This window comes from Arachis ipaensis, chromosome B05, assembly GCF_000816755.2.
Source record: "Arachis ipaensis cultivar K30076 chromosome B05, Araip1.1, whole genome shotgun sequence".
Lineage (NCBI taxonomy): Eukaryota > Viridiplantae > Streptophyta > Magnoliopsida > Fabales > Fabaceae > Arachis > Arachis ipaensis.
The window spans coordinates 141,841,715-141,853,823 of NC_029789.2; the positions used below are offsets into that span (position 1 = coordinate 141,841,715).

General features: G+C 34.7%; 2 protein-coding genes across 2 annotated transcripts; one reads left to right on the top strand and one right to left on the bottom strand.

The window, feature by feature from the left end:
• Positions 159 to 4,596, top strand: LOC107644541 (mitogen-activated protein kinase kinase 3). The gene is made up of 9 exons (XM_016348422.2): positions 159 to 584; positions 1,019 to 1,276; positions 1,680 to 1,898; positions 1,979 to 2,116; positions 2,206 to 2,373; positions 2,871 to 2,984; positions 3,140 to 3,247; positions 3,487 to 3,578; positions 4,042 to 4,596. Exons 1-9 carry the CDS (start codon positions 477 to 479, stop codon positions 4,400 to 4,402), a joined length of 1,566 nt encoding a protein of 521 aa, XP_016203908.1. The 5' UTR covers positions 159 to 476; the 3' UTR covers positions 4,403 to 4,596.
• LOC107642161 (denticleless protein homolog A) lies at positions 6,501 to 11,855 on the bottom strand. The gene is made up of 17 exons (XM_016345467.2): positions 11,676 to 11,855; positions 11,485 to 11,597; positions 11,275 to 11,383; positions 11,136 to 11,200; positions 10,987 to 11,025; positions 10,555 to 10,651; positions 10,359 to 10,455; positions 9,897 to 9,960; positions 9,741 to 9,817; positions 9,564 to 9,642; positions 8,850 to 8,926; positions 8,670 to 8,754; positions 8,515 to 8,583; positions 8,361 to 8,428; positions 8,232 to 8,280; positions 7,591 to 8,046; positions 6,501 to 6,991 (listed from the first exon to the last, which is right to left on the bottom strand). The coding sequence occupies exons 1-16, from the start codon at positions 11,740 to 11,742 to the stop codon at positions 7,687 to 7,689; spliced, it is 1,515 nt and encodes a 504-aa protein (XP_016200953.1). The 5' UTR covers positions 11,743 to 11,855; the 3' UTR covers positions 6,501 to 6,991; positions 7,591 to 7,686.

Here is a 12,109-nt window from a genome sequence, read left to right on the forward strand (position 1 = left end):
AATATAAATTAAGATTATAAATTTAAATTTTTTATTAAAATATTTAAATTTTTTCACTAAGAATTTATGTGTTAAAATCACATGTTAACTAAACTTTTTTAAAAACTGAAATAAGATATTTATGTCATTAAGAACCAAATTAAGACAAAATAATACTTTACCCTGACATATGAATTTAACCGCCGAAGATCTAAATCCACAAGCACGATGGAAAAACAAAAACCTTGAACCGCACGGGCTCGATCTTTCTTTTCTTGTTTTCACTTTCCATTTCCACCATAACTCACACAAGCCTTAAATTGAACAAGAATTCGTGAAATTCGATCCCCTTTTCTTCTTCTTTCACAGAATTATGCTCTTCCTAGGTAGCTTTCGATCGGTCTATTCTGTCCCCAATAACATCGGGCACCTGGGTCCTTTATTTTTAATGTTTTTTTGAAACCCATTCGTTTTTTTTTTTTTTTTGCTGTAAACTCATGTCAATGACTGGGTTGGAGGAATTGAAGAAAAAGCTTGTACCTTTGTTTGATGCTGAGAAGGGCTTCTCAACAAGCTCAACCTTGGACCCTTGTGATTCTTACACTGTAAGCCCCTCTTTCTCTCTATCTTCCAATTATGTATTTGTGTCATTATGTATTTGTATGTGTTTGTGTTTTGGACCTTTTAAATTAAGCATTGAAGTCCTGAGTTTGAATTTCGCTTTGTGTACGTAACAACTTGTTGGCTAGTGACAGACGTTTAAATCAAACTCAGATCTGTGACGGATTAGTCCTTAGTATGCCAAGTTGATATATACCATGGAAAACCCAAAAAAAGATAAAATTAGGCATTGAAGACTCAAGAGTGTGGCACTATTGAGATTGTTCAAAATGTTTTTGCACATGTTTGGACTAGCTTTATGTGTGTTCAAAACAGCTCATAATTTGAGGTGTTCTTAATTATGCTTTTTTGGATTGGTTTCCACATATGCTCTATTATGACTTTGGTTTTCTGGTTCTCAATTGATTCGGTTGTGAAGTTATCCGATGGTGGGACCGTGAACTTGTTGAGCAGATCATATGGGGTGTACAATATCAATGAGCTTGGGTTGCAAAAGTGCACATCTCGATCTGTTCACGAGACTGCTGATCAGAGTGAGAAAACATATAGGTGTGCCTCCCACGAGATGCGAATATTCGGAGCAATTGGTAGTGGTGCCAGCAGTATTGTCCAGAGAGCTATTCATATACCAACACATAGGATTCTAGCTTTGAAGAAGATTAATATCTTTGAGAAGGTATTTCCTTTTTCTTAAACTTCATGGTGTTTTGCTATAGTTTGCCATTTACAATTTTACTGAGTCTGATTTCCGCTGCTAAACTTGGCTTCTTTGTGTTTCTGTTAAATTTATTTATGATTAATATAAACTATATATGTGATCTACCTATCAATATGTGGCATTCAGTTGATGCTAGGTAGTATAAGTTCGATTTGAACAGTTTTTGAAGTTTTGGAGTTGCTAGACACTTTATTATGTGACTCTTGCTATTGTTTGCTTCTTCATGGATAGAAAGAGCAATGTAGCAACTAGGCGATAATGAATGATATACCACCCTCCCCTCGCATTCCCAAACAAATTAAACAGTATATAATGATAATAACTCGTTCACTAACAGCTGTACTTTTTTTGTGCTAATTAGGAGAAAAGACAGCAGCTCCTAACAGAGATAAGGGCACTATGCGAAGCGCCTTGTTATCAGGGTCTTGTAGAGTTTCATGGGGCATTTTACACTCCGGACTCTGGACAAATAAGCATAGCTCTGGAGTATATGGATGGAGGATCGCTTGCAGATATCTTGCGAAAGCATAGAAGGATACCTGAACCTATTCTTTCATCCATGTTTCAGAAGCTCCTACATGTAAGTAGAACATTATTTTATATACACTTTTTGTTATATAAAATACTGAGACGTGTACTCTGTGTTTTATCTTTTGTAAGGGTCTAAGATATCTTCATGGAGTCAGATATTTAGTTCACAGAGACATAAAGCCTGCCAATTTACTCATAAACCTCAAGGGGGAGCCGAAAATTACTGACTTTGGTATCAGTGCTGGCTTAGAGAATTCAGTGGCAATGGTTAGTACAGATAATATTACAGCATCAGTTTACCACTATTATCAAGCTGTGGAGTTCATATTCATTCTTCAATGATTGTAACTATGCAGTGTGCTACATTTGTTGGAACTGTTACGTACATGTCTCCTGAGAGAATCCGAAATGAAAGCTATTCTTATCCAGCCGATATTTGGAGCCTTGGTCTTGCTCTCCTCGAGTGTGGAACAGGAGAATTCCCATATACAGCTAATGAGGGTCCTGTAAATCTTATGCTGCAGGTGTGTGCCATTTCTTATCAATGTTTCCTTTCATTTGATTAGATGTCCATGTCTGAAGAAGGATATATTTGCTGACTAATTTTGGTTTTTCGCAAAAGTTTCATGTTGGAAAACATCATCATCTGATAGTATTTGATAGCATAAATCACACAGAAGAAGCAATGTATATCTACTTTGTTGGTTCAACCTTGTTTGATACAGAAAACTTCTTCCTGTTACAATAAACTCACGTAGACACGCGCACGCGCAAACAATAAGTCTCCTTAAAATTCACCTAAGAACATTAGGAAAAACAGTAGGTTGGCTAAAAATTTGAAAATTCGACCTTTACAATGTTGCCATGTGAAACTTTAACTATGTAATCCGAGATCCTTGAGAGAAAATGATATAATAATGGAGCCAGTATCTTATACTCATTGGATAAGTGATGTCAATTCTGGTAATGTGATTGTGCACATGTGATTTTGTCTTATAATAATTATGCTTGTTTGTGGCAGATTTTGGATGATCCATCACCATCCCCGTCAAAACAAGTGTTTTCGCCCGAGTTCTGCTCTTTTGTTGATGCTTGCTTACAGAAGGATCCAGAAAGTAGGCCAACTGCAGAACAGGTGAGAAAAATTATATGATCTAGCATTGGTGGAAGTTTGTCGCCGTTGGATGTTAGCATTTATTCATTTATCTCCTTTGATTTAATTTCTGTGATCATTTGTTTCTCATCTGGTAAATAGTATAGTCTTTTCACTTTTTCATTGTCCTACTGCAGCTTCTTTTGCACCCTTTTATTACAAAGTATGAGAATGCGGAGATAGATTTAGCGGCATTTGTTCGAAGTGTTTTTGATCCTACACAAAGATTAAAGGATTTGGCAGATGTAAGTAGCCGGTCGTCATTATTTCTCTCCGTCAAACATTCGTTTGAGTTCATTTCATGAGATATTATACGATAGTCCGATCCACCTAGCTGATTCCACCTATTACAACAATACTTGGTGGTTATTCTTGTTGTATTCATTTGATTTCGTGAAGATAAAAAAAAAATGCATTTTGCTTAAGTGTCTGTTGATGCTTATTTTTGGTGAATGTTATACTCACTCTACACTTTTCTCTGCAGATGTTGACATTACATTATTACTTACTATTTGATGGACCTGATGATTTGTGGCAACACACAAGGAGCTTGTATAATGAAAACTCAATTTTCAAGTGAGCGCTATTTTTTATGTTTTAATTCTCCAAGTAAATCCATCATTTTTCTATGATAAATAAAATAAAGAGTAAATGCCCTTTTCCGGTCCTTAACCATTTGACCGATGGACTTCTCACCCCCTAAGAAATCTAAACACCCAAATCGGTCCCTATCTACTTTGATATATGTACATTCCAATCCCTGGTTAGGGACCGGAAATGGCATTTACTCAAAGTAGATAAGGACTGGAACGTACATATATCAAAGTAGATAGGGACCGATTATTACAACAGAAATTATCTGCTTCGGAGAAACTTTCGGCTATGGGGTTGATTATTTGTTCCTAATTCAGCAGTTCTATATATCTGAAAAGGAACTATATTGAATTACCAAGTATTGAGTAACATGATTTCTGAAATTTCCCTTATCTGTGTTATTGTTGGAAAAACTCAAGTGTATATTATCCTTCAATATTTGCAGTTTCTCTGGGAAACAACATGTTGGTCCAAACAATATCTTCACAACCCTATCGAGTATTCGAAGTACGTTACTTGGCGATTGGCCTCCCGAGAAGTTGGTGCATGTCGTTGAAAAGCTTCAGTGTCGTGCTCACGGCGAAGATGGAGTCGCAATCAGGGTCTCAGGATCATTCATAATTGGGAATCAGTTTCTCATTTGTGGAGAGGGCATTCAAGTAGAAGGCTTACCAAACTTCAAGGATCTTGGAATTGATATTCCTAGCACGAGATTGGGTACATTTCATGAACAATTCATAGTGGAGGCAACAAACCTAATTGGATGCTACAACATTGTTAACCAAGAGTTGTATATTTGCCAATAATGTACTCTAAAAATATCAAGGTTTCAATAATGTTTATACTATGAACTTGTAAAAAAAAAAAAGAAAGAGAGAGAAAATATGTTAATAGTTAAGATGAATTCTCATATCATGCCCAAGGGATGTTGTATCATATTTTGAGAGAAATTGCATTCTCCATTGATAAATCCAACCAACTTGGTTTATGATTAGATGTATTTTAACTCTTGGAGATTTTTTGGTATCTTGAGGAAAAGCAAACAAATAAAGAAGAAAACAAAAGGAAGAGAGGACAATGTATCCTTTCTTGTTGAACGAGTAGTGCGTTTGTTTTTGTTTTTGAAGATAGGACAGAAACATAGACAACGAATGTTTAAAAAGTATTTGGAGATAGAGACATGATACTGAACACATTATCTCAAAGACAGTTTTTTATATTTTTATGTCCACTCTTTTATAAAGGACAACCATGGACACGGAATTTAGGAAGATGGACTCGGACTTTTTAATGAATTTTTTTTTTGTCCAAAGATATTTTTTATTATTCTATTATTATCCCTTCTTATTTTCTTCAATTTGAGCTTTTTCTCTATTTTGCGTTCTTCTTCTCTCTATTTTTTTTGTCAGGTATGGATAATTACTTTTTTTTATGTTATCGTTATTACTTCAATACCATTTTTATCTTGTTAGTTCATAGACCAATTCTTTTTGTAATCTCCTGTATTCCTACGTAAGTTAAGTACGTATTCTCATTCTCTATTAAATTAGTTTGCATTTGATGCAGAAAATTTGAAATTACATGGCTATTTTAGTCATTTCATATAATATTTTAGTCTTGTCCATATGTATTCAAACATAATACTGCATTACATTAATGTATTGTACACCGTATCTAAATACAATACACAAAGGATAATTTTTAGTATTCTATTCTGTCATGTCTCCATGAACAAATGCAGCCTAAGTGAACAAAGAGTTTTCAACCACGTATTTATTTCTCACCTTTCACCTCTTTCTTTTGCATTCACCCCTATATTTATATATTTTCAACCATGCTGCTATGTGTATATTAAACATCAATCACTCATGTAAAATACATGTTAAATACACATTAAAATAAATTAAACACATATTTATAACATATACAAATATAATTTAACATATGTTGGTTAGAGACGAGCATGCTTCGTTTAATTTGGTGCTGTATTTAGAGGTGGCAAACCGGGTCGAACTCGTCGGGCCAACCCGCCGAACCCGCTAAAAAGGCGGGTCAGGCTAGATTTTGGAACCCACCAAATAAAAAAAATTCGCCAAACCCGCACCACCAAATTTGCGGGTTTTGGCGGGGCGGGGCGGGCCGGCCCGTCNAGAAATAAGTGGGTCGCTAACCCGCCATAAAGCAAGTCGGACTAATATTTTGAACCCAGTTTAGTTGACGGGACAGGCCTATGAGCCTAGACAGGACGAAACAAGTTGGGGTGGGTCGACCCACTTTGCCACCCCTAACTGCGTCCTTAGCCAAAGAAAAGAAACTGCAAGGCATAATGAGCCTTATAAGGAATGGACTACTGCTAAAATTTAGGAAAATTTTCAACTTTTTAGTTGGGGATTTGTTATTTTCTTTTTGTTTTTCTATTTTTTATCAGACACCAAAAAAAGTACTCAATATTTTATGTATATGTAATATTTTTAAAATGCTTAACATATTCTTTCACACAAGAATCTTCTGTACCATGTTAATATCATAAAACGATCTATTTAAAATTTTTAAATTATTAGATAAATATAAATAAATAATTATATATCTAACATATTTCCGAATCTCAATTAAATTTACAACTTTAGACCATTCAAAAATGAAAATACTCACGATCCAGAATTTGGTTTCTAAACCGTAGTCTAACTTCCTCACGGAAAACAAAGTGACTCGATCAAAATTTATCTTCATTAAAACATGATCCTAAATATCACAATGTAATCATTATTTGTATGTTAAATTCTTAATTTTGGTAACACATTCAAATCTATTTTTCCACCAGCTTGACTCCGTCAAGCAAGCATTCAGTGACATTAGTGCTACATTAATCCATGCGCTTTAAGTGAAACGATTAATTACAAGATATCAAATTAACATACACTTTTCATTATTTTTGCACTCTACAAACAAGCTCCAAAGGACCATTTTTCACTAATCAAGAATCAACTACGTGCTATTTTGATCAATTTTAGCAATGTAATGTTTTCATCTACCAATCTTGCTATTCATGAAATGATCACTGCCAACAAGATAAATCAAAACTAGTTTCAAAATCCCGGGATCAGGGATTGTGATGCACCTACCAAGCAACTTAGGCTTAGGTTCATATAGTTTAGTAGGCACCAATCTTTAACCTAAGTGTTGCTCAGAACATTGTCACAACCACATGTCAAAGCTCATCAAGTAGATATCGTACACACCCAATGTCTTTAGAAAATCAGTAGAAATATACATTTGTCCATCATGTAATCTTCCCCCTCCCATTCTTGATCTGAATTTAGGATTTAAGAATCATCCAACAGACGAAGTCCTATACAACTAACAAACCCTTTTAAGCAATTTACATTTCATATAACCTGCAGAAATGATAACAAATGACTTAATAAATGTCTACAATAATTTTAAATAGGATAAAATATCATTTTTGTCCTAAATGTTTGAGCTAAATATCAATGTTTTCTCTAACATTAATTTCATCCTATTTATTCTCAAACGTTAAAAAATAACTCAATGTTATCCCCAACTTTATCTGCATCAAGAATACCAAGAATGTATATTATATAAAACCCCAAGGTTTTTCCATAATTTAGTTGAAAAATGAAATAGCTGAAGATTGGGAAAGGCCATAACATAATTTAAATTTTTCATCGTTTAATGTTCCTTTAACTTTTATTGTTTAGTTTTATCTTTGAAAATATTCAAAGGTTACATCATCAAAGTTTGCCAGAACAGACATTTGGTGTCTATGTCACCATCTCCACTAGTGATTTTTGACAGAGTAACCAATGGAACAACATGGAGTCACTTTTGAAATATTTAAAAACCTAAATAGGTTAAGAAAATCTCAAGGACAATATTGATACTTTACCTCAGATTTTTTAGACAAAACTAACACTAGACCAGTTCAAATAAAACAAAACAATGCTTTAGGAAACCTCAGGAAAAATATGCTTACCAAAAAATATGATTTGATGAATTCCGTACCACTCTTGCCACTGTGCAACTTGTCAGTCGACAACAAAATTTAGTTAGTTTAACAAGCATATTAGATTCATGAAGATGCCAAAAAGTAGTCCCGGATAGTTCTTTTCAAGGAAGATGGAGGGTTCAAAACAGATGAGGGGCTCTTCAAAGCAGATTCTGGAGTCTTTTCAGATGATGAAGTTTGATTGAATCCTGAGGGCAGCTTGTTCTTGTGCCACCCTTCAGGTGCAAGAATTTTAGGTGGTGTGATTGGAGTGGCTAACTTAATTGGGGGATCTAATGATTCATTGTCTATTGACTTGAGATACTTTTCTTCATTGTTCAGTAGAATTTTGCTTTCTGTACAAGGCATTGCCATTACTCTTCTGCGGATGGAACATGAAGTCTTTTTGTCGCAGATATAATTGGTTTGGTTCCAAATCCGAACCTAGAAATGGAAATTGGTAAAGTTAAAATGCTAAAGCAATAGAGGCAGCATTGCTACTAAAAATAGGTTATAGACAGTAAAGGAATTAACATTGCAATTTGGAAATGATAATCTGGTTTTGGAACCCAACTTGGTCTCAAATTAAATGAACTAAAATTAATAAATAAATAAATAAATTTGCTTACTGTGCAATCATCTGATGCAGTTGCTAATTTACCAATCTCAGAGTGGTTCCTGTAATGTAACTATTGTTAGAAGTACAAATTAAAATGAAGAGAACTAAAATTCTAAACCACACTAGAGTTCCTATTTACCAGTCAACTGCTGTAACCTCCGCATCATGACTTTTCAAAATAACAGGCGTCGCTTGGGGCTTGTTAACCTGATTTTTGGAAGTTTTCAGTAAAGTCATATCACAATTGCAACCTATCTTGGTAAAATAAATCATAAAAAATATAAAATTGTTACCTGCCAGACATAGGCATTTCCATTACTAGAACCACTGACTATTTGAGACGCATCTGGGCTAATGGCAGCCTGGAATTGCGCAGATCAGCAATAGGTAAGAAAATTAGGAGAACAGGATGCAAAACATTTGAGAATACTTGTTTTGTTTAATCTACCTTGACAAAAAATGATTCTATGGGACAACCAGGAAAAGATCTGAAAGGCCCCTTGTCAAGTTGAAGGATGTTATACAGATAAATGCTGCATAAAAAAGGACAATATATTTTTATATTTTACTTGTCTTCTCAACCGTATTGAAAATTTTCATGGATACAAAGTGTAAATGGCTGAAATACCAGTTATCCATGCAGGATGCTGAAAGAAAAAGACCACTTTCATCTTGGGACAAGCTAGATATGCCATGTAATCTTTCCTGAAATAACAATGAAGATTACTGTCAAAAACTTTATCTATCAATTTAAGCTTTCTGAATAATAATAATAATGATAATGATTATAATAATAATAATAATTAGGTGGAAACTCGGGTGATGTATTATAGGTTACTTGAACAAGTAATTAGTGCAAGAAATTTTTGTCTTAATGTTTCTTCTCCAATTAATTTAGCAACATCTCATGTTACTCTGTGGTTTATTTTGGCGTGTTGATGTGGCTTATAGATAGATAGAATTCATATTTTGTGCAACCTAATCACTAATCGGAGGAAGGTGGAAACTCAGGTGCAGTCGATTTCACGTGAAGTTGATATCTGAGAGCCGTTAGATGATTTGACTGATTTGACTAAATTTTCATCCAACGACTCTCAGCTATCAACTTCACGTGAAGTCGACTTCACCTGAGTTTTCACCTAATAATTAACATACTAGTGACATGAAAAGCACAATATAGTTGACAATTTCTACCAATATACATTTTCACTCCAAAGAATGGTGAATTAATTATTTTGAGAACATTTAACCCCGCAGATAGCCTCATATTACATATAAGATAACATGCTGACTGTATAGAAACACAAAAAGACTTCTACTTTGCAGTACATTTAAAACCAACCTTTTCTGTTGACTGAGGACGAGGAGATGCCTGTGTAACAAAACTTTTCAAATTTCTGGTATCCCAAAACTTCAACACACTGAAACCAATTGCAAAGTAAATTCAATTAGTTCAGCAAAGAAAATAAAAAAATAACAAATCCAACATGCAGTTTCATGAGTAATGATTCCAACTAACCTATCCACTGCCCCTGCAGTGGCTATGGAAACCTGGTCCTTAAGACAAAGAACAGATGTAATGCTCATCGACTTGGCCTGACAGAATAGAATCATTGTTAACAAGGTTAGCTTGTGACTCAAAAGAACTACAAAAATAAAACCATAAGCAACTAACCTTGCCCTTTCTGACACGTTTTGCTTGAGATGAAAGATGTGCTCCTTTGACAACAGCCGTTGAACTAGTGAAGCAACCCAAAACATTGTTACAATAAAAATAATGATTAGGATAAAGTATACATTTTGTTCCTAAAGTTTGTAATTTTTTTCAAAAATATATCTAACGTTTAATTTTATTCAATTTTGTCCCTAACGTTTTCAATTATTTCAACTTTGTCCCTAACATTTTTTATTTATGTCAAAATTATCCTTGGAAGTTATCAATTTTGTCCCTACCATTTTACATGAAATTAACGTTCAGGGTAATTTTGACAAAATCAAAAACGTTAGGGACAAAATTTAACATAACTAAACATTAGGAGTATTTTTGAAGAAAATCACAAACTTACCCTAATGATTAACAGTCAAGGAGGGGGGAAACAACTTTGGAGGAGGTCAGCAGAAATATAGAGAAACTTACCATATGCTAACTTCTCCATGTCTACCCCTAGTTGCCGATTTGCATCTTAAGTCCCAGAGACAAAAGGATCCATCTCTTGAACCAGAGACAATAATATCTGTCATTTTGGAGATTAAAGGTAGTAAGACACGTAAACAGCTAATATATCACTTTGCAGTTGCAAACATTCCAGAGTTCTGGATGAATGAAACATTACCAGCATTATTTGGATGAGCACACATAGACTTCACACTCCCTGTGTGCCCCGTCAACACTCCAATACATTTCTTTTCTTGTACATCCCATACCTTCATCTGTAAATGTTCAACATAGTAACATTGAAAACGGAATTAGTTAGAAGTGAGCTACTCATAGTACACTACATCTATTCGTGGAGTTTTATGAAAGCCTAAAAACTATGGGTGCATAAGATGAACAGAAATGATGCACTTAGAATGGGGATATCTAATGCAAACTCAAGGATATGCAATGCTGTTGAGTGGATACCTAGCAAGTAGCATGGCAACAACCTATCCGAAACAAAGCAACACATTCTCAGCTCAAAAATTCATGAATTCATTCAAATTGCACATATTGTTTTAGTCAACAGTAGTAAACTAAACTGATAGCCACAAACATAATAACTTACTGTCTGATCACCAGAAGCTGTGAGTATCTGTGTGTCTTCCTGAAAAGAATTGTAAAGCATAATCTTATGAGACATTAGTATAAAGACAATTAATCAAATTAAAATTCAAAAAGAAAATGTGAATATATGACTGCATAATTGTGGGTTACCTTAATCCAACAGATATCAAACACGGCATTAAGATGCGAAACCCACTCACAGATCTTCGCTTTCTCTGAGATTAAAACAGTGTAAAATTCCCACCAAAAGTCATGCAAAATTCAAACAAGGAACAGAAACAAAACAAACCTGCATTTTCTTCAAACGAGGATAATACGGAGAATTTTTTACGCGAATCAAATAAGCTTAGGTATCCATCTTCATCAGATAAAGCCAGAATGTGTGAAAACTTGGGAGTCTGAAATTTGAAATAAGTAAATAATTTTGAGCCAACAAAAATTAGGGCTTTGGTCTGAATAAACAAAGTTGAGAAGGTTAAGGTTAGCAATGTGGTGGTACCTTACAGAAAGAGAGGGACATGGGAATGGTACCATCTTCGCTGTGGTGAACTCCAACAGCACCGTGTTCCACGAATCCAGTGACGAATCCATCCATGTAAGGCCGTTTGCGAACTGAAAAGAACACACAATGAAAATCGTAAGGGGAAAAAAAACAGAAAAAATGAAAGCTTTGAAGTGAGTGATGGAAACCTCGGAAGGAATTGAGCTCCCTTGAAGTGATTTGGGTGAAGACGGAGCTACGTTTTGTAACGTCCATCGTGATTTTGGTTGAAGGATTGAGAGAAGAGCGAAATGAGATGAAAGAGGCAATGAAATCAGAGAAGAAGAAGAAGAAGAAGAAGAAGAAAGGAGATGGAAGACGGAAGATGCGAACAAGTAAAAATGAAGATTTTAGCGGGACATCAATCAATGGCGGGAAAATCGAATTCTTTCTCTTTTTTTTATTGTAATTTTGTCGCTGACCAAAAAATATTTCGGTGGTTTACCCATTTTCTTTTTTTTTTCCTCATGCTCTTGGATTCGGCCGGAAAATAAACATTCATTACACTAAAGGCTTGTTTTTTGTGACAAAAGGCTTGTTTGAATAACTACGTTGGGCCAAGACAAAAACAAACAACTCAGGG

Bases quoted from the DNA above. Each gene is read 5' to 3' on its own strand.
- LOC107644541 (XM_016348422.2), top strand. From the start codon at position 477: ATGTCAATGACTGGGTTGGAGGAATTGAAGAAAAAGCTTGTACCTTTG. The intron at 1,899-1,978 runs GTAAGTAGAACA...ATCTTTTGTAAG, and splicing joins TGTTTCAGAAGCTCCTACAT to GGTCTAAGATATCTTCATGG. The intron at 3,579-4,041 runs GTGAGCGCTATT...CAATATTTGCAG, and splicing joins AATGAAAACTCAATTTTCAA to TTTCTCTGGGAAACAACATG.
- LOC107642161 (XM_016345467.2), bottom strand. From the start codon at position 11,742: ATGGACGTTACAAAACGTAGCTCCGTCTTCACCCAAATCACTTCAAGG. The intron at 11,598-11,675 runs GTTTCCATCACT...TGTTCTTTTCAG, and splicing joins GGAGCTCAATTCCTTCCGAG to TTCGCAAACGGCCTTACATG. The intron at 11,201-11,274 runs GTTTGTTTTGTT...TTTTAATCTCAG, and splicing joins CTCGTTTGAAGAAAATGCAG to AGAAAGCGAAGATCTGTGAG.